Source organism: Oncorhynchus kisutch, linkage group LG28, assembly GCF_002021735.2.
Source record: "Oncorhynchus kisutch isolate 150728-3 linkage group LG28, Okis_V2, whole genome shotgun sequence".
Classification (NCBI taxonomy): domain Eukaryota; kingdom Metazoa; phylum Chordata; class Actinopteri; order Salmoniformes; family Salmonidae; genus Oncorhynchus; species Oncorhynchus kisutch.
Window position 1 is genome coordinate 24,315,187 of NC_034201.2, and position 23,078 is coordinate 24,338,264.

The 23,078-nt window shown below is 44.1% G+C and overlaps 1 protein-coding gene across 1 annotated transcript in view; it reads right to left on the minus strand.

The window, feature by feature from the left end:
- Positions 1-815: 815 nt before the first annotated feature.
- rars1 (arginyl-tRNA synthetase 1) overlaps positions 816-23,078 on the minus strand; it is a 32,442-nt gene continuing 10,179 nt past the window's right edge. Inside the window, exons 5-15 of the mRNA XM_020463914.2 lie at positions 18,538-18,638; positions 18,292-18,413; positions 17,822-17,942; positions 17,449-17,578; positions 16,633-16,737; positions 15,515-15,693; positions 14,856-14,965; positions 14,028-14,133; positions 12,935-13,107; positions 7,314-7,561; positions 816-1,019 (exon numbers count right to left, since the gene is read on the minus strand). Of these exons, the coding sequence (XP_020319503.1) occupies positions 910-1,019; positions 7,314-7,561; positions 12,935-13,107; positions 14,028-14,133; positions 14,856-14,965; positions 15,515-15,693; positions 16,633-16,737; positions 17,449-17,578; positions 17,822-17,942; positions 18,292-18,413; positions 18,538-18,638 (1,505 nt within the window). The 3' untranslated portion in view covers positions 816-909. The remainder of the gene's footprint in view (positions 1,020-7,313; positions 7,562-12,934; positions 13,108-14,027; positions 14,134-14,855; positions 14,966-15,514; positions 15,694-16,632; positions 16,738-17,448; positions 17,579-17,821; positions 17,943-18,291; positions 18,414-18,537; positions 18,639-23,078) is intronic.

The following is a 23,078-nucleotide window of genomic DNA, read 5'->3' on the forward strand; positions in this document are numbered from 1 at the left end:
GGGGGGAACAATGGTTGTCCAAGTCTCTGTTGCTGGATAAACACTATAGGAAAAACTGAGCTGAGCCAAGCCAAGCTGTACTGGGCTGGCCTGGTTATGGATATACCATTATTGTTGGAACCATGCTGAAAAGTACAATGTGAAAATGAAATAGAGCCAACACAGTATGGTTTGGGTCAGCCATGTAGTGTGAAATCAGGCATTTAAATCTCCACTGTATGAAAATGATGGAGTCTTTAACAAAAATATATAGCATTGAGTATTGACATGAAAGTGGATTGAAAAGTATGAAAAATATGATTCAAACACCACTGATTTGCAATATTTTTCAGGACAAGCAAGAGTCTTCACTTCGGTCTCTCTGTCCTCAAGTGACCAATAACACAGGTGCCTGGGTTTCAAATATATAGACTTGGATGACAGATGGGATAGCTGGACTAAGACGACAGAAAACCTTCTGTCAACTTCAATGGCAAACATCCCAAAAATGATACTCAAATAGTCAAAATAATGTGCTCTATTTAAGTGACACGCTTCAAGAACGAATGGATACGTTTAGCTACTTAAGCTTCCTTTTTTGGACATTTCCCTTTGCGGTGTGCTGGATGTTTCTCTTGTATTTCATCTGAAATAGTGTTTATTGGTTTACTACAATAAACCAAGATAAAATGTAACACCGCCATCTTGGACACCATGTGCAATGATTGAGCTGTAGCCCAGGTCAGTATTGCTGTTTTGGCAGCCTCTCCAGCCATTCCTCAATCTCTTGGTATTCTGACATTTATATGGAGAAAGATGAGCATGTTGCCAGAGCATTTTTTAAAAACTTTTTACAAGCAGTATTTTTTATTTGGTATACAGTAAAATCCCAGGTGACATTAATGGGAGGACGGCATGATGTCACTGAAGTCACATCCTGGAGACCGGGTTGATGCCCAGGATGTCAAAGCCTTTAGCCATGATGGCGGCAGTGGCGTCACACAGCAGCATTCTCCACATGTTCACTTTCACCACCTCACCTGTTGAGTGAGTGAGAGATGGGTAAACACATAGATCTTAGGTTATTTCATCCAATCAAATTCCACTAAAATCACATAACATTGCTTAATAACAGAAGAGTCACTAAATAGACGTGATGCTATGCAATATTCACAACTCAACGATCCATGGGGCATATTGCAACACGATGAGAAGATCCAATAGAAATTAAAGCTGCACGCAGTGTTGACGGAGTTCAGCTGTGTGCCCATTGTGCCAGGACAAATTGGACACATTGCCCTGGGATGACCTACTTCTTTACTGTTTACCACACTTACCAAATCAGAACTCAAAAATCAAGCTTTTGATGCATTTTGGACCCGTTTCAATGATGTTGACTTCTTTAATTAAACGTCTTCTTCTCCAGAACCGCTGGACTGATAGACAACGTATTTGGAATATAACATCTATGGATGCACATCTTAAAAAACGCACTATTTTCCAGGATGCCAACTGAAATAATATGGCCGCTATGAGACAATGAGCTTTTGCATGAATGGTTTTTCCTGTACAACAGCACCACAATGTGGCCAAACTGAACCATACTTTACAGGTTAGCTAGACTCATAACCTTGAGCATATGTTCCGAATTTCATCACTGTGTCAAACAGATCAAGAGATATCAAAATGTGCCCGTTATAGTGCCACCGTGTGGTCAATATAAAAGGTGCTTGTTTGTTGTTTTTTTTTACCTCTTTTTCGTGATATCCAATTGGTGTTTACAGTGTTGACCCATCGCTGCAACTCCCGTAAGGACTCGGGAGGTGAAGGTCGAGAGCCATGCATCCTCCAAAACACAACCCTGCCATGCCGCACTGCTTCTTAGCACACTGCTCGCTTAACCCGGAAGCCAGCCGCACCAATTTGTGGGACAAGGACATCCCGGCAGGCCAAACCCTCCACTGACGCGGACGACGCTGGGCCAATTGTGCCTCATGGGTTTCACTGCGATGCAGTCCCTTAGACCGCTGCGCCACTCGCGAGGCCCCAGTTATGCTGAATCTTGACAGTGTTTGCCACATGTACCAAGTTTAATTACACTACAAATATCCATGACTGATTTATAGGCATTTATGTGCGAGACCACGCCCATTTGAATGTTTATTGGTCAGTAGAGGCCATGTTGTTTGACATACTAGCCTGGGAAAAAAGTACTTTGAGACACCTTGGTCCTTAGATGCCAGATATCAAGTTTTGTGCAGATCGGTCATTTGTGCTAGAGTAGCAACGTTTTAAGCATTTTTCACAAAATTCCAAATGGCAGAAAATCCATCATGAAGGACTTTATGGGTCCTTAAAGTCAATGTGTTCCTTGTGAGCAGAGAGATCTACATACTACATTTCAGGACTCCAGCTCAAACGGGGTGAAGGGCGTGAGCTTTCAAAGTAGGCATTTTCAATCACTTCTTATAGCGCCACCATGTTAATTGGTAGCTGACTAAATACTTTTTTGCCCCACTGTATATGATGTTATTGAGAACCACCCATAGACTATTTGTATGGCTAAAACCCAAATGCCCTTCATTGAACTGTAACTTACTTACTGAAGGGTGGAAAACAAGCTGCCATATTCATAACAAAAGACAATGATATACAGAAAAGGTTAACTTTACACTAGTGTGAATTGGTCTATATGGATTGGGCTAAATTTAAATGTTTCTAAGAGAAGAAATATGAAATTCATAAACATGGTAGCAAGTAAAAGGGAACAGATTATTATTTTCTATTTTCTTAAAACTGCATTGTTGGTTAATTTAAGAGCTTGTACGAAAGCATTTCACGGTAAGGTCGACACCTGTTGTATTTGGCAAATGTGACAAATACAATTTGATTTGAGTTCGGATATTATAGGAAAATTATTCAAACAAAATTGAGGACAACAGTTCACCTGACAAGACTGAATCCAAACATCACTTTTGATTTTGTGCATTTTACATTTACTGTACTTTTTGCTGCCCCAAAAATCTGAAAATACTATTATACTATTATATATATTCAGTATCATAAGAATATTCCTGTAAAATGTGGAGTAGGTGCAACATACAGTAAGACAAAAAAATGACAAGGGTTTGAGTGAAATGACTAACTAGTGTCTCCAAGTGGCCACACACACACCACTATAAAATGTACACAGTTCATAAGTAATTTCAATGCGCTTTTATGAATCAAAGAGTCCTCAACTATAAGGTGCCTTTTCATGTTTTAGCTCTCCAAGCTGTGCCGCTGGGGAACTAAAGCAAGTATACTATTTGTTTGGAACACAACCCTGCAATCACAATTACGATTGTTGTTTACGCAATCCAAAAACTGCTTCTTTTTATCTCAATCTGGGTCAGGTTGGCATAATTTGAAAGCTTGTTCTATTGCCTACATGACAAGCTAAATTATAAAATACGAAATTAGTGTTAGGCTTTCACAAAGCAATTCAAATAAATCGATTGTAATTTTGGTGCGAATAGAAAGGAGGCATGTGTTGGGTTGCAAAGCTACCAGTAATTTACCAAAGTTAGTGGAATATTCACAAATTTTGGCAATTAAAAGAAAATCTACAGCAATCTATCGTAACTTTGGTAATTTATACTTCAATAACTTAAAAAAGTGTATTCTTATATATTATTCATTTATTATAGCAGTGTCCAATTTGATGGGGTTGGGGGCCATAAAAATCTGAAAATCTGTTGCTGTTTTAAAGGAAGTTTGCTGCAATTCTACACATTTTGCCATGGGGCAGAGAGAAGATTTAAGAAAATTCATGCAAATGTTTCATTTTTCCATAAGGAGAGTGTGACAGATTAACAAAATCAATGGAGGCACCCAAGCCGGTAATTCGACCATGATTAATACGTTTAAATTTGTCTCGTGGACAGCAATCTTAAACATTTTAGCTGACATGAGCTAACTGAGTGACTAAGAAAAACTGCACCATGTGTATTATCCTATTCTAACTTGCAACAGTAAGTTGAGACCCTGACTGAGATCACCAATTGCCCATCCCTGTTCTCGACCATATGGTTCTAGAGAAAATGGCCAAATTAATGAAAAAAAGCATCTAATCAACAGTGTAATTATGTTCAATTAACTCTACAACTCTTCCAAATATTGACTTTTCACAACTGCCACCAGTTTGACAACAAATATACTACAATCATGGCCAAAAGTTGAGAATAACACAAATATTAATTTTCACAAAGTCTGCTGCCTCAGTTTGTATGATGGCAATTTGCATATACTCCAGAATGTTATGAAGACTGATCAGATGAATTGCAAAGTCCCTCTTTGCCATGCAAATGAACTGAATCCCCGAAAAACATTTCAGCCCTGCCACAAAAGGACCAGCTGACATCATGTCAGTGATTCTCTCGTTAACATAGGTGTGAGTGTTGACGAGGACAAGGCTGGAGATCACTCTGTCATGCTGATTGAGTTCAAATAACAGACTGGAAGCTTCAAAAGGAGGGCGGTGCTTGGAATCATTGTTCTTCAACTGTCATCCATGGTTACCTGCAAGGAAACACGTGCCGTCATCATTGTTTGCACATAAAGGGCTTCACAGGCAAGGATATTGCTGCCAGAAAGATTGCACCAAAATCAACCATTTATCGGATCATCAAGAACTTCAAGGAGAGCGGTTCAATTGTGAAGGCTTCAGGGCGCCCAAGAATGTTCAGCAAGCGCCAGGACAGTCTCCTAAAGTTGATTCAGCTGTGGAATCGGGGCACCACCAGTACAGAACTTGCTCAGGAGTGGCAGCAGGCAGGTGTGAGTGCATCTCCATGCACAATGAGGCGAAGACTTTTGGAGGATGGCCTGGTGTCATGAAGGGCAGCAAAGAAGCCACTTCTCTCCAGGAAAACATCAGGGACTGACATATTCTGCAAAAAGGTACAGGGGTAAGACTGCTGAGGACTGGGGTAAAGTCATTTTCTCTGATGAATCCTCTTTCCGATTGTTTGGGGCATCCGGAAAAAAGCTTGTTTGGAGAAGACAAGGTGAGCGCTACCATCAGTCCTGTGTCATGCCAACAGTAAAGCATCCTGAGACCATTCATGTGTGGGGTTGCTTCTCAGCCAAGGGAGTGGGCTCACTCACAATTTTGCTAAATGAACACAGCCATGAATAAAGAAAGAATGGTACCAACACATCCTCTGAGAGCAACTTCTCCCAACCATCCAGGAACAGTTTGGTGATGAACAATGCCTTTTCCAGCATGATGGAGCACCTTGCCATAAGACAAAAGTGATAACTAAGTGGCTCGGGGAACAAAACATCAATGTTTTGGATCCATGGCCAGGAAACTCCACAGACCTTAATCCCATTGAGAACTTGTGGTCAATCCTCAAGAGGCGGGTGGACAAACAAAAACACACAAATTCTGACACACTCCAAGCATTGATTATGCAAGAATGGCCTGCCATCAGTCAGGATGTGGCCCAGAAGTTAATTGACAGCATGCCAGGGCAGATTGCACATCTTGAAAAAGGGTCAACACTGCAAATGTTGACTCTTTGCATCAACTTCATGTAATTGTCAAAAGCCTTTGACACTTATGAAATGCTTGTAATTATACTTCAGTATTCCATAGTAACATCTGACAAAAAATATCTAAAGACACTGAGGCAGCAGACTTTGTGAAAATTAATATTTGTGTCATTCTCAAAACATTTGGCCACGACCGTACATGACCAACAGTTTGTGGACACCTGATCATCTCATTCCAAAATGATGGGCATTCATATGGAGTTGGTCCCCCCTTTGGTTACTACATGACTCCATGTGTTATTTCATAGTTCAGTTGTCTTCACTATTATTCTAGAACAAATAAAGATAAACCCTGGAATGAGTAGGTGTACACACTTTTGTATATATATATTGACATATTAAAATTAAAATAAGTATAAAAATGTATATGGATATGTCATGCTGAAACCCTCATATTAAACACCAATGGTATTCACTAAGTTGAATTTTTTATATTTAGGATCAGGTTTAAAGCTATGTCATTCTATATTAAAATTATTTTATTTTATTATTTTATATATGATAAGGGCACAGAGGGCCAGGGATAATTACAGACACCTGTGATAATCTGAAGTGCCCCAAAAGGCCACTAAATCCTTGAAAGATACATCATTTCTGGAAGATTACTGGTCAACTTTGAAAGTTTCTAGTAATATACCCTTCCTTTGCAACCCTAGTCATGAGTGCATTCAGGTGCGTGTTTCCGCTGTGAATTTTCTTCACAATTGACAAAGATAGGTTGTTCTGAACAGAATGAGCCTAAGGTATGACACCATGTCATTTTGTAACTGTACATCAAACATAGTGATCATGAACACTGACACTGTATATGACATGAGTTTTACAATATGGAGATGTGCAGTGCACATTTGGACTTAAGGATGTTTGGCTTGCTTGCATGACTCCTCTTTCCTGTTAATGTACAGCATTTCCCTCACTCAGAAAAACAATATGCTAAAGTTGCCCAATTAGCAGGAGGATGGGGGCAACTTCTTGTTGCATGCGGTGCTCAAGTTCAGAACAGCTGTGAGATACAGAGCTGTGAAGCGGAGACCCTGAGCTATGACGTCATGTATATAATGTTACTGTACAGCCACTGCACTCCAATTTAGGCGTTTATCAGTGCTCAAATCTGTCATTTTCAGCCGGGATATGGGTACAAGGTAAAGGGTAAAAATATGACTGTAAATAGTAATTACGCGGTTGCGTGGGATCATTTACAACAGTTATGGGAAATCGTGGATCAATTCGGAATTGTATAGTTCTATAATTCACTTTAAGCACTTAATGTGATGCTTTGGCCAATGTGGCCTAGAATTCAGTTTGGTGGCGAGGAGGGCTAGCCTGGGCGCTAACTTGAGAGCAGCATGTTAAACTAATACACTTTGATATACTAAACCATGGGTAATAGGACTTATCATTAGCGATGTGGCCCACAGTAGGGTAAATGCTAACAGATGCTAGTGGATCGGTTACAACGATGCTTGCTCTCTGACACCACCCCTCTGACTGATGTTTGTGATTGTCCCTCTCAGTGGGCTATTTAGGATTATATGAGAATAGCAGAAGTCTGGGGCAGTGCAGGAAAACAATTACCAACTGGCAAAGCCAAGAAATATCTCAGATTTAGAACCAGCAACCAGCATTTAGTATGGATCATTGGATGGATGGATGAATAGATGAATTGAGACAGACAAATAGACTGATAGAAAGATGGACAACTATCATTATCTACCACCCCGGGGTCTTTTCCCTACCGGTCTGGCGGTCCTTCTCGATGCAGTAGCAGCTGTCGTAGAATTCTGTGAAGGTGGTGGCCAGCTCGTACAGGTAGTCACACAGCGTGTGGAGCAGGAGGTCATCCAGGATCTTCTGCAGGATCTCAGGGAAGCGAATGAGACACTTGCCCAGCTTCCACTCCTTGTCGTGCTGCAGGAGCACATCCGTGGTCTCTGCTGCTTTACGGAGCGCAACCTCGTCGATGTTAGCCAGCCGGGCTATGGACCTTCAGATATAGATACAGGAGGGGAAGGGATATTAAGTTGAGTAGGATATTAATGTCAGACAATGGGGGTTTTTCTCTTCATTTTATAAAGGTGTGCATACTGTATATTGTGATATCATGTATTTATATTATAACTGCATAGGCAGGCTAATAACAACACTTGTTAGGTGGGACCACAATGGACAAGATAATCACAGGTGATGCTGCTTGTCCAGACAGCTCAGTTGGTTGGAGCATCAATGGCTATCAAAAGAGACTATATCTGTGTAATCAAATGATCCCAGAACAATGCCTTTGTGCTTTCTAAATCTACAAGCACAGATTTACAAGATGAGCAGCATCCTGGGGTTTCAAACATCCCGAGGTTTCAAACACAATGCTCAATCAAGCAAAAATAAAAAATAAAAAAAATCAACTGGTAATTAAGAAAATTAGCAAGGAGTGTGCGTACTAGGGATGTAACTACAGTACGGGGACCTCGGTTCGGTCCTCTTTGTGAACCTGAATGAATACATAAATATACACTAGGCCTATAGGCTTAAGCCTACACTGTGTTGTATGCCATCGCCTTGAGTAAATCAAATCAACTTGTATTTCTCACATGCTTTGTGTGGACTAACAGTGAAACGCTTACTTACCGATTTGAGCAATGTATGCTATTCTGATAAAAACAACTACAGCCTATGCGCATGTTGTAATAAAAATGTATATCTTAACTGGCACATTTCAAAATATCCTTTTGTGAGGCGCAGCGGGGAACTATACTGAACAAAAATATAAATGCAATATGCAACTATACAGAACAAAAATATAAATGCAACATGCAACAATTTCACTGACCATCTCGAATCCCACCGTACCTTCTCCGCTGTGCAATCTGGTTTCCGAGCCGGTCATGGGTGCACCTCAGCCACACTCAAGGTACTCAACGATATCATAACCGCCATCGATAAAAGACAGTACTGTGCAGCAGTCTTCATCGAACTTGCCAAGGCTTTTGACTCTGTCAATCACCATATTCTTATCGGCAGACTCAGGAGCCTCGGTTTTTCGGATGACTGCCTTGCCTGGTTCACCAATTACTTTGCAGACAGAGTTCAGTGCGTCAAATCGGAGGGCATGCTGTCTGGTCCTCTGGCAGTCTCTATGGGGGTGCCACAGGGTTCAATTCTCGGGCCGACTCTTTTCTCTGTGTATATCAATGATGTTGCTCTTGCTGCGGGCGATTCCCTGATCCACCTCTACGCAGACGACACCATTCTATATACTTTCGGCCCGTCTTTGGACACTGTGCTATCTAACCTCCAAACAAGCTTCAATGCCATACAACACTCCTTTCGTGGCCTCCAACTGCTCTTAAACGCTAGTAAAACCAAATGCATGCTTTTCAACCGGTCGCTGTCTGCACCCGCATGCCCGACTAGCATCACCACCCTGGATGGTTCCGACCTAGAATATGTGGACGTCTATAAGTACCTAGGTGTCTGGCTAGACTGCAAACTCTCCTTCCAGACTCATATCAAACATCTCCAATCGAAAATCAAATCAAGAGTCGGCTTTCTATTCCGCAACAAAGCCTCCTTCACTCACGCCGCCAAGCTTACCCTAGTAAAACTGACTATCCTACCGATCCTCGACTTCGGCGATGTCATCTACAAAATGGCTTCCAACACTCTACTCAGCAAACTGGATGCAGTTTATCACAGTGCCATCCGTTTTGTCACTAAAGCACCTTATACCACCCACCACTGCAACTTGTATGCTCTAGTCGGCTGGCCCTCGCTACATATTCGTCGCCAGACCCACTGGCTCCAGGTCATCTACAAGTCCATGCTAGGTAAAGCTCCGCCTTATCTCAGCTCACTGGTCACGATGGCAACACCCATCCGTAGCACGCGCTCTAGCAGGTGTATCTCACTGATCATCCCTAAAGCCAACACCTCATTTGGCCGCCTTTCGTTCCAGTACTCTGCTGCCTGTGACTGGAACGAATTGCAAAAATCGCTGAAGTTGGTGAGGGAGATAAAAGTCTCCAACTTCAAACATCAGCTATCTGAGCAGCTAACCGATCGCTGCAGCTGTACATAGTCTATTGGTAAATAGCCCACCCTTTTTCACCTACCTCATCCCCATACTGTTTTTATTTATTTACTTTTCTGCTCTTTTGCACACCAATATCTCCACCTGTACATGACCATCTGATCATTCATCACTCCAGTGTTAATCTGCAAAATTGTAATTATTTGCCTACCTCCTCATGCCTTTTGCACACATTGTATATAGACTCCCCCTTTGTTTTCTACTGTGTTATTGACTTGTTAATTGTTTACTCCATGTGTAACTCTTTGTTGTCTGCTCACACTGCTATGCTTTATCTTGGCCAGGTCGCAGTTGCAAATGAGAACTTGTTCTCAACTAGCCTACCTGGTTAAATAAAGGTGTTCTCAACTAGCCTACCTGGTTAAATAAAGGTGTTCTCAACTAGCCTACCTGGTTAAATAAAGGTGTTCTCAACTAGCCTACCTGGTTAAATAAAGGTGTTCTCAACTAGCCTACCTGGTTAAATAAAGGTGTTCTCAACTAGCCTACCTGGTTAAATAAAGGTGTTCTCAACTAGCCTACCTGGTTAAATAAAGGTGTTCTCAACTAGCCTACCTGGTTAAATAAAGGTGTTCTCAACTGGCCTACCTGGTTAAATAAAGGTGTTCTCAACTAGCCTACCTGGTTAAATAAAGGTGTTCTCAACTAGCCTACCTGGTTAAATAAAGGTGAAATAAAAAAATAAAAAATAAAAAAAGCTTTTACTGAGTTATTTCAATTAACTGATTTCCCCATATTAACTAAGTGTATTTAGGCCCTACTATGATTTTCAGATGACTGGGAATACAGATATGCATATGTTGGTCACAGATAACTTTAAAAAACAAAAAACAATGGGCCTCAGTATCTCGTCACGGTATTTTTGTGAATTCAAATTGCCATCGATAAAATGCAATTGAGTTTGTTGTCCGCAGCTTATGTCTGCCCATACTATAACCCCACCGTCACCATGGAGCACGCTGTTCACAATGTTGACATCCGCAAACCGCTCGCCCATATGACGCAATACACGTGGTCTGTGGTTGAGGGCAGTTGGACGTCCTGCCAAATTCTCTAAAACGACGTTGGAGGCGACTTATGGTAGACACATTATCATTCAATTATCTGGCAACAGCTCTGGTGGACATTCCTGCAGTCAGCATGCCAAGTGCATGCTCCCTCAAAACATCTGTGGCACTGTGTTGAGAGACAAAACTGCACATTTTAGAGTGGCCTTTTATGGTCACCAGCATAAGGTGCACCTGTGTAATGATCATGCTGTTTAATTAGCTTATTGATATGCCACACCTGTCAGGTGGATGGATTATCTTGTCAAATGAGAAATGCACACTATGTTAAGAGAAATAAGCTTTTTGTGCGGATGGAAAATGTCTGGAATCTTTTATGTCAGCTCATGAAACATGGGACCAACACTTTACATGCTGCGTTTATATTTTTGTTCTGTGTAGTTCTGTAAAATGGGGAGTGGTGGGGTGGATAAACCAGGATTGGGGGATCCTCCATCTTCGTTTAAATCTCCAGTTCAAGAAAATTGTGTCTTCCCAGTAGATTACAAAGGCGATTGACAGTTGTGGACAAAACGTTAACAGTATTTCTCCACTGCTCAACGAGAATAGCATATGCAGCTGCCAACACCTCAATCATGTTGGCATATTTACGCCAGTATTCCTACCACCGGAGCAAGATGGATGCGCAAAGACTACAACTTAGTCTCCGCTCTGAATTCAAGCAGCCCTTCGCAGCCGATTCTGAGAGAGAAAAAGGGATGATGCTGCTGCCGATACTTTTCATTAGAGTGCTGCATGTCTGTAGCTTGTTTTTGTCAGTCAATCGCATATCTTCAGAGCAGCACTACAGTGATAGAACCGCCATGTGTGGCAAATCAAATCCAAGTTTTTTTGTCACGTGCGCCGACTACAACAGGTGTAACCACAGTAGACCTGATAGTGAAATGCTTACTTACAGGCTCCAACCAACAGTGCAAAAAAGGTATTAGGTGAACAAAAGGTAAGAAATAAAAACAGTAAAAAGACAGTTGAAAATAACAGTAGCGAGGCTACATACAGACACCAGTTAGTCAAGCTGACTAAGGTAGTATGTAGATGTGGTTAAAGTGACTATGCATATTTGATAAACAGAGAGTAGCAGTAGCGTAAAAGAGGGGTTGGCGGGTGGTGGGTGGCAGGGCACAATGCAGATAACCCGGTTAGCCAATGTACGGGAGCATTGGTTGGTCAGGCCAATTGAGTTAGTATGTACATGAATGTATAGTTAGTGACTATGCATTTATGATAAACAGAGAGTAGTAGCAGCAGCGTAAAATAAGGGTTGGGGGGAGGCACACAATGCAAATAGCCCGGGTAGCCATTTGATCAAGCTAGGAGGTTGAATAGTCAACTGAAGGAATTAAAATTATGTAATTAAAGGTTAAATGAGGACATGCTACAAAGACCAAGAGCCAACAGGTAGGCTGCTAGTTAATCATCTGAATGGAGGTGTTGTTATTTGTAACTGTAGGACAGGGAGAAACCGCATGTACCCTCAATTAGCCTAGCTAGTTTAGCTAACTAGCTTCTCTAGGTTTGCTGCAGTCGTAATCATAATGGATGATAAATAATCTAGCTATGACAAGCTAGAAATTAGTCTACTAGTGCGAATCGGCTTGGTTGGTTGCTGTCTCTCCCTCCCTCCTTGCCCGTGTCACTCGCTCACAGCACACACACCGCATGGCCACTCTGCCTGCTAGAGCGGCACCGCTCCCTCCCTCGCGCTTTATCAGCTCTGGTTAATAAAGTAACTTACAAATGGACTTTTCTACTGCTTCCCTTCCTGGGATCAGATCGGGTCTGGATCGAACCAGGTCAATACGAAACGGGTCTTGTTGTGCTCGGGTCCTTTCAGAACGGGTTTTTATATTTAAAAATGTAATTAACTACAGTAACTGTTGGTATTTAATATTCCCACTGTACCGAAACATGACTCCAAAACCACAACACGTACCAAACCATGAGTTTGGTGAACGAGTACTCCCCTAGTATGTACGTGGATAAATCCCCCCCCCCACCCCTCTGCCGCCACCTGTGAGTGCTCTATTGACTCAGTGTGTTACCATCAACCATCCTGGGGAAAACGTCTCATTCCCCTCCTTCTCTGTGTGCAGATCAATAGAGACAGACTGGGCGCAATGCCACAGAGCCCGTAGTACATTCAGGGGAGGAGAGAGAGAACCAGGGGAGGGGAGGGGCTGGTTACCATTCCCCAGCGAAGGATCACCTGATGCGGGTGAAGGCGTAGAGCAGGTAGGCGGCCGTGTTGCCCCGGTCATCCAGCATCTTGTCGAAGGAGAACACGTAGTCGTTGATGCGGTTGTGGGACAGGTCGGCGTACTTGATGCAGCCGAACGCCACCGAGTGCTGGGCCTTGGTCAGCTCCTCTGTGCTCAGCACCTGAGTTAGACATGATCAGAGTTCCAGGCAATCAGGCATGTGTTTAGTCCACTGGGCATCTGACACAGATCACAACTTGTTTCTGTGTGTCACAACGCATCTGGGACAGGTTGAAATACTGTACTGCTATGAGTCTGACCTGTCATTCATGCCTTAAACCCCACATTCCCCACTGGACACAGTCTAATTCTTCCAACATCCACATCGAGTCCAATACCCTGTTAGGTACGGACAGAGTGGGGATGTGTGTGGATTGTGTTCTTTAGTATGTGTGTGTATAGGGTTTGTGTGCATTAGTGTGTTTTGAGCAGTGCGGGCAGGTGTCTTTAAATGAGGTTGGGACGAGAAGGTGGCAGGGTTGGGCGTGTGGCCAGCCCCGTGGTGCCACTGATACCAACTACATAGGGCATGGGCGGGGGTACACTTACTGCACTAACAAAACAAAGATCTCAGAATAGATCTGAATTGGCCCCATCCGCCATCATTTGCTAAATTGATTACGCCCCAGGGAGCAGGACGATTATACGCATACTTAGTTTTCTGCATAATTTAATGCACCATGTGTAACTTTCAATATCCTTGACAATTATAGGCTTAGCGAAACCCTGATTCAGAACACCTCCTCTTGCGTCATAGACTGAAAGAAAAGAAGAGGCGGCTGCAGTTGGCACGCAGGCAGACAGCTATGCCAGGTGGAAGCAGCGTGCGTTTCTGCCTTTGGAACATAAAGACTAGATAGAGACATCGTTCAGGCTGTAGAGATGTGTTTTACACTCTACTCACAATGTGTGTGTGTGTCCTGCAGGATTTATTTGGATTATTAAGGCCTTGAAGAAGAGTTGACTAATAGAATCAGGAGGGTACTAGGATGAAACAAATGGCTACACAGTATTGATGGAAACACAGGCAGCATCTCTCACCTTGTCTCTGTCTTTCTCCTTGAGTTTGTCCATGGACCTCTTCAGGCCTTCGTCCAGCAGGTCCATCAGCCTCACCGTGTCCCCAGACCGAGTCTTAAACTTCTTCCTTAAAGAGACAGATGGAAGGACAATACTCACTCAACACTTCAGGAACTCTTCCATTCCTTCACCATTAAACCAAGTAAAATCATGTTCAATTAATTATTATTAGAAACGATGTGTGCTATTCCACTTTCTAGTATTTGACTGAGTGAACAGTGTTTGAACCGGGCTTCAGCTCCCTCTCAGCCCAACAGTGGAGTACCAGGCTCTAACCACAAACCACCACTTAGCTTGCGCCTCTCACCACCCCTCCAGCCTCTTACGACCAACACAACCCATTCTGACTGTGTTTGATGCTTTATTAATGCACTGGGTGATATTGTCTGCTCGGTAACGAGACTCCTAGTAGTCATACACACAACTAGATGATGTGTGACTAATGGGCCAATAGAGCAAATGAATAGACAAATAAAACCTAAGAGTGCTAATTCAATATGATAGGCTGACGTAGCAGGTGGGTCGTTGGTCTCTTGAATGGCCCAACACAGTATACAGTGCTATGAATGCTTAATTAGGCATGCGTCTGTTGCCATCACGTGATTGTTGGCGTATGTGAATCTGGAGCGCGTTCATTAGACACCAAATGGAAGAAAACGTACTAAAACAGGAGGGGATCTTTTGACTTGTCCAATAAGAAGCACTCATTTTAGTTTTCTGTAAACTTTTGTTTGTTTTTGTGCGCTAATGAATAGGACCCTGGAAAAAAACTAATTTGTAGACACTCACTTATCCTCTCCCAGCACCACTCCAAAGCCAGCATGCTCCACTCGTGTCACCTTGGGGTCGTACCAGCCAATCATCTGAGCCGCTGCAAACACCACCTGGAAGTGGGTGCCCTGTAGTGAAAAAAGAAAAATCACACATACGCATAATTAACTAGTCATGAATTGGGCACCAGTTAAATGTTTAAACAGAGTTTGACAGGCTAATAAAGGATGGTTGCAAAACATTGCAAGTAAACATAATGACTTCACATGTACAATCCACTTCAGTAGAACATTTTACTGCCTAAAAATGAGAGTGAACACACAGACAAGCCAATCATTGTGGTGTTGAACTGCAATGAGAGGGCAGTACTCTGGAGTCCTCTACTCATGCCCGTCTCTGACAGTATCTTACTTCTCTCTCCGGCTCAGAGAAACCAAGACACAGACAACTGACCCTGAGTGGATTACCTTTTCAGCAGGTGACACCGGTGGCGTCTCACAGCGAGGACCTCAGAGGCACAACAGAGCTAGCCTGTTCCCAGATCTGTTTGTACTCTTGCCAACTCCAATGCTGTCATTGTAAAAGCCAAACATGTTTGGCATGACAGCAAAAAAACAGACCAGCACTCAGGCAATAATATAGGCACTCTCCTCTGCCTCCCTCAACCCCCTCCTCACCTGGCCGCTGTCCGTCACGTAGATGATGATGTCTGCCTTCTCGTCAAAGAGCCGCTGGCGCAGGGCGGCCAGGTCTGAAGTGTCGTATGTGTAGCCCCCGTCAGACTTCACCACCGTCAGGGGGATCTGTTGGCCCGGGGCAAACACTATCTTACGTCCCTCGTCCATCTCCACCAGGCCTGGAGAGGGAGAAAGAGAGAAAGAAAGAAAAATAATTGCTGAGTCAACAGTGCCCCCTTCTGGACACGTACACACTACAGCAAACACTGTACAGTACAGCAGGAGTCCCCAACCTTTTTCCCAGTTTAATTTGAGGGACCTTGGAAAATGTTGCTTTGAAGCTAATTTCCTGCAATTCTACATAGTTTAGCAAGACTCAGGATATATTTTAGGTAGGCTATACATATTCTCTTTTAGGGCTCCCGAGAGGAGCAGCGGTCTAAGGCACTGCATCTTAGTGCAAGAGGCGTCACTACAGTCCTTGGTTCGAATCCGTGCTGTATCACATCCGGCCATGATTGGGAGTCACATAGGGCGGCTCACAATTGGCCCAGCGTCATCCAGGTTTGGCCGGGGTAGGCCTTCATTGCAAATAAGAATTTGTTCTGTCTTGCCTAGTTAAATAAGGTTAAATATTTATATTTTTTTAAATACAGAAAGTGAATAGATCAATTGATATCGACAGAGTCAGACATTATATGAGATTACTTCCCAAGCAAAGTCACATTTCTTTGACTCCTCAACTTTAGAAGGTCATAGCTCAACTTCTGAATGTCAGAGAAACAATCCAAAGATATTCCTATGTGCATCAGGGCTGCGTCTTCCTCTGGCATTTTACCTTGTTTCTAGCTTAAATCTTTGCGGATGTATGTGCTGTTTTAGATCGGTATAAACAACTGAATATTAACTTTTTTTCACCCCTCAAATCAAGAAAGGTCCCATACCCCCCCACGAAAAGTTGTCTCCCACTATGAGGGTTGTGCCCCCTTGGCTGGGAATCCTTGCAGTACAGCAACCCACCTGAGGTGAAGAGTACAATCTTAATATGAATAACATTAATATGAACTGAATGACAACGTAAAGCTTTTTTTTTTTTTCCTTGATTTAAACTGACTGACCTTTGGCCTCAAACTCTTTGACCACGGCGATCATTTTCTCCTGATAGAAGGACTCTCCTCTCTCGATGATCTGGATGTCCAGACAGTTGTAGACCTTCTGGAATTCTACGAGACAAAAAGACAAGAGTTGGATCTGTGTTGGAGTTCAGTAGAAACACTAGGGGGAAATCAACACCAACTACATCGTATGTCTTTGGATGAGACACGAGAAAGTAAAGTCACTCGTTGAGGAAATGGAGGAGAAAGAAAAGGATGAAGCAACCCAATTGCCCTTCCTCAGCTGGGTCTCAGTGGGGACAAGACTGCTGGCTAATGAAGGCATTGAGTGTGTCTCTCCCTCCATTCATCCCGCTCTCCCTCCCTGTCTGCCACATGAAGCTTTAAATCCTCCCAGAGATCACACAATATGGAGCGCTGTGACACCTCAGGCCTGTCATGCCCTTATCATACATACCCACACATGCGTTCTCACACACACACAAAAAACCCAATGAAACCGAACTGACAATAGAGTAGTCACCATGAACTCATCACCCCATGTGAACCCCCATTTTGACGATGTCAATAACTCCAAAATGGCAAACGCCACAACTTTATCTGTCTGTCTGATTGTGATCTTTCATTAAAAGCTGAACTACTGTACTAGGCCTATATTTTTGTGAATTTACTTCTGATAATGTCATCTTTAGGACTCTAGTTACTTTCGACTCTTCACAGTAATTGGCATTAGGTCTAACTAACCCTTGAACAAAACGTAGCCTTCACTATAATTTCTTACTTTCAGCACCCCTTCATCTATCCATTCATCACACCCACCATTCCTGGAAACGTCACAGATGAGGTTCCATCCTTTGATGAAGGCTGGGTCTTTGCTCTGCAGCTTGACCACACACTGGTAGGCCCTCTTCTTAAAGTCTTCCTCCTCGTCAAAACGCTTCTTGGACTCCTGGCACAGACAGACCGGGAGGAATCACTCATATCATCAGGGGAGACAATAGGTAACATATTTGATGACAGTGAGGAACAGTATGTAATGTATGCCAAGGACAGTCTACACAACTCAACATTTGGCCAGACAGAAAGGACATGCCATTTCTGAGGTCATTACCTTTAAGTTTTTTTTAAACCCACCACCTTCATCTGTAGTGGTCAACTTTATTTTTAAAATATTTTGTATTTTGGGACTCACTTTGTAGAAGGCCTGCAGATCTCCAATGGGAGGGGACACAGTCAGGTAGTTTGGGAACTTGTCCTGCAGGTGAGCAATGAGCATGCCAAACTGGGTGCCCCAGTCCCCCACATGATTCAGCCTAGGGAACACAACACAAACACATGCAGTGATGACATGGTAAACAAACACAAAATAACAGGATATACTGCACAGGGCAGGGAGTCAAATAAACTAACTGAAATGTAGGGGTTGCTCTGCCTCTGTTGGTATTCATTTGGCTGAGTCATGGTATATTAGTGACTGACAACTGTTACAGCTGTTTGATAAGGTAACACAGAAATACATCTTCATACATTCATAGGTTATTATTGTTTACTACATTTTAAGTAAATACCTGGTCATTTCTGTATCATAAAGTGATCCCAGTACACTTCAAAAAACGATTCACTGAATTTATAGGTCTGTCACATTTTGACTGATTTACTGACCTCAACACGTCGTAGCCTAGGAACTCAAACAGGCGACACATGCTGTCCCCGATGATGGTGGAGCGCAGGTGACCTACGTGCATCTCCTTGGCAATGTTTGGAGATGAGAAATCCACAACCACCTAGGAAACACACACATCCACATAAGATTCATCCAATAGTTTTCATGGGACATATCAGATTCAACATCATTTAAAACTGGAAAAGGGCACCAGTTGGGTCCATAAAAGCAGGATATTAGCCTACCTTCTTCTTGCTCTCTAAGGGAGGAGGTTGGACACCGTTGAGTAGCAGGTTGGTCAGCAGTTTGGACACAAACGATCTCTTAAGATGAACATTGATGAACCCTGAGAGCACAAAAAGCTATGTAACACAAGAGACAGAAGGAGCCAGATGTTTCACCATGATTGATCACATTTAAAGTGCGGGACAAGAGAATGATTTGCGGGACATCCGCGAGAGACAGTGTAGCCTATATGAATTAAATAAATTGGCAACCCGCCCCCTAAAGAAGAATCCTCTTCCCGCTCATGGTGTAGTGCTTACTTTTTAGGGCCAGAGCGCAATAAAATTGTAAATGTACATTTCTCAAAGTCAGTACCAGTTGTGATATGGCCTATTGAATATCATAGAATTTACAGTGTCAGTAGAAACCAAAAAGTCACGCCGATGACGTGACAACGTGGGAGGACGTGCTCTGCGTTTCATATATAACTGTACGTCAGACCACACACTGCCTCTTATTTCTTCTCACAGAGTCAAAAGCCTTGGCCAGGTCAATGAATACGGCTGCACAGTAATGTGTCTTATCGATGGCGGTTATGATGTCGTTTAGAACCTTGAGCGTGGCTGCGGTGCACCCATGACCAGCTCTGAAACCAGATTGCATAGCGGAAAAGGTATGTTGGGATTCAAAATGGTCAGTAAGTACATGCACATTTCCAGAAATCATCAACAGTAATACAATCAAGGCACGGCATAGGACATGGAGCACTCTGCAGTGGTGATTTATGACATCTGAATGTGCATCAGATGCCAACAAGATCATATTGTACAGCAATTTCATCAGGTAACATGAATACAAAGCCGGCGAGAGGTGGTTAGAATGGGATGGGAGGCCAAGTCAGTGTAACCAACAGAGAGTCAGAGTCCCGAGTCTGGGAACAAACAGTCTGTCCCACGGTTGGGTAAAGAAAGTTGGTAGTCAACAAAGTATGCAGGAGTCATGAGGCAAATAGCAAAATGGACAAGAAAAAAATTCAATATATAACAACTTGGGGCTAGCCATTGTAAGTTCAGAGTCACTCGCCCCAACAGTGTGTGTGCTGGAGGTGAGCGAAAGCTCGGGAGAGAGAGATGAGTGTGGTGGAGGTACCTGTACCAGGCAGGGGGAGACAGGCCAGGACAGACGGTGAACAGATGGTCAGTTGGAATCCAAGCAGCAGTGCAGCAGGCATTGGGAGTAGGTGTCATACCCAATTGGGATAAGCTTTTATTTCTGGAGGCAGATTTCTTGTATAAAATGCCAGTGAATGGTCTTTGAACAGCAGGAGGGGGCTTCAGAGGACGCTTCAAAGACTCCTGACACTTGTTGGGCCCAAGTGCCTTTTATTTCACACCTTAGTGCTAATTGAATTTGTATCTGGCCTGTCCTTGCAAGCCTGGGAGCCTTAACTCCATTTTATTTTTCTTCATGGCTTTCAAAATAGCATCAGACCAAACACTACTCACTCAGTTCCAGGTTGGAATGGTGTCCTCAGGTCTCTGCTGTTTGTTGGCTAGAGCACCCTCCACATAGCTTGGGAAAATAAATGACATTGAAAGCAGTAATCTCTCCAGTTAAGAGTTTTGATCTGGAGTGAAGGCCATGCTGTGGAGGGTAGCATCCTGTATATGTACCTGCTGAAAGATCAAAGTTTATCTAACTCCAAATCTATCCTTTGTAAAAAAAAAATAAAAAAAAAAAAAAAAAGGAAGACCCCGGCAGCTACACCGTTCAGTGTGCCACCTTCACCAGCTTTTCTTATGGCGCTTCAGAGATGCTGGGCTCACCCGTGGGCTCTGGCCCACCACAGCAAGGACAGTGGGACGATATCTGCCATGCCTGACGCAAAACAACATGGGATGAATGCATAGCAGAGCTAATGCTCTTCCCAGATGAAGCACTGAAGGATGATGCCCGCTGCCCCAGACCTCAGTGCAGGGCCACAGATGAGCTACTGTCACAGGCCTACGACACAACTGCCCACATGGCCCGCATTGGGAACTTCCTCTCAGTGCTCATGCAAGCACAAAACAGAGTGCTCCAGTCAGAGCACGCAGACCTGGACCTCTGCAACCTGAATGACGCATCTCTTCAAGCATTTGCATTCCTGACCAGAGAGCTAGGCAGACTGATATCCGCCCTTGTTGTGACTCGTTGCCAGGTCTGGCTCGCCCAAGCCCCAATGTCCGATGACTCCAGAGGGGCGCTGAGCAAGCTCCCAGTTGTCCCCGGACTGCTCTTCGGCCCTGCGGCTGAGCGGGCCATTGAAAGTGGAAAACAACGCATTAAAACTTTATTGATATTTAATGTTTCATCGATGAGAACATTTTCAGAATGTCGGCCCAGTTCCATCTCGCTCCATACTCTACCACCGGTGGACACTGGGCTTCCTCTCCTCACAATATTTAGTGGCTGAGTGAAATTCCAACCGCATGCTTTAGATTGATACATCCAGTTAAACTAAGTTGACCACGTGTTCAGGATTGTGCGGGACTGTCCCTGGGCTACACCACAGCCCAGAAACCAGGAATCACAGTCATGGCAGATCGAGGCCTGACGCGCGTGAACATCCCCACTCGGCTCAGCCCTACATACGCCCTTGGTACGACCACCAGCCTAACACAGGTGCTCGCCAGCACCGGACGGCTATGCAGCCACCACCCCAACCCCCAAGAGGCCGTGGTCGTGACTAGCGCGCGACGAACCCCACGAACAGGCATGGGGCAAAAACCGTTGGCCGATTTACCCAGCAGCACCTGACCTACTGGGCATCCCACTCCTCAGACCCATAGGTGGTTAGGACCATCTCACAAGGGTACAGGCTGCAGTTCCAACACTGGCCTCCACCATTCTCACCCGTAAAAGCTTGCACCCTCAACCAGGAGATTACGTCTCTCCTGGAGAAGGGCTCGATCACAAGAGTAAAAGCATCAGAACAGCAAGATGGCTTTTATGCAACCTATTTCATGGTTCCGAAGAAAGGCTTCTGTCCAGTTCTGGATATAAAACGGTTCAATGTTTTCCTAAAAGTTCTCCACTTTCACATGTTGTGGACGTTCAACTTTCTCCAGACTGTAGCCGCAGGGGAATGGTTCATGTCCTTGGACTTAAAAGATGCTTACTTTCACATTCCTGTGTTCGCCTTCCAAGGCCATGCATAACAGTTTGTGGTATTAGCCTTCAGGCTGACCCTGGCTCCTCGCATCTTCACAAGATAAGTGAGTGCAGCCCTGAGCTCCCTGCACCTACAGGGGATCAAGATCCTTCCTTACCTTGACGACTGGCTCATCTGCACCCCCACTCGCAAGTGTGCGGCAGAGGTCACACACTGGGTCTTACCGTGAACAAATGAAAAAAATCTACTTAACGCCAAGCCAAAAGGTCACCTTTATTGGCATGGCTCTGAACTTCCGCACTATGAGGACATGTATACCACCTCAGCGCGTGGACAGCATTCTCCTTCTTCTTCTAAAACAATTCCAGTTGAATGTATTGGTGAAGGCACGAACGTTCCAACAACTGATGGGCATGCTCGCGGTGGCCTCCGAAGTGACACTATTAGGCCTGCTTTCTTTAAGGCCACTACAAGTGTGGTTAAACGACCTCCACTTGGACCCCAAGGACAGAAACACCAAAACACAGGTGACAAGGGAATGCTAATCTGCTCTGCGGCCGTGGAGGGAGAGATCCTACCTAACTACAGGTGTCGCTCTCGGACCAATTCCGGAAAGGCAGTAAGTAGTGACGACTGACGCTCCACTAACAGGCTGGGGAGCAGAGTGGCAACACAGGTCTGTTTGGGGGAAGTGGTGCCCCAGACGGAGGAAAGCGTACATCAATGTGCTAGAACATCAGACTGTTTACCTAACCCTGAATCCCTTTCTGCCTGTTCTCAAACACATCCTGATACGATCAGACAATTCATTGACACATCAACCATCAAGAGGGAACGAGGTCTGTACTGTCCCTACAGGTGGCCCAACAACTCTTGGAATGGACCCTACCACATCTGGCCTCCCAATGAGCCATTCATCTCCCAGGCAAGGTAAACGAGGTTGCAGATTTGTCGCAACAGAAACCGTCCCTGGAGGAAATGGAGACTTCAACCAGAAGTACTGAAGATATGGCAGCGGTTCGGGACAGCACACGTGGAACTGTTCACCTCAGATCAAACATCCCACTGCTCCCTTTACCAGAAAGAACCAGAGTCCAAGAGCCCCCTAGGCATGGATGCCTTAGCTCACACATGGCCAGAGGACCTACCGTATGCTTTCCTTCAAACCACCTGATCTTACCCTGTGCAATGTTGCTATCTCAGGCTCAGCACAGGCTGCTGCTTGTAGCTCCCAGATGGCCAACGAGTCCCTGGTTTCCAACCTTACTCAGTCTTCTGGAGGGAGAACCATGGCAGCTCCCTCACAGGCAGGACCTGCTCTCACAGTTGGGCGGCAGGATATGGCATCCCAGACCAACTACAGCTATGGGTGTGGCCTCTGAAGAGCCCAACCCTCTATTGACCAGC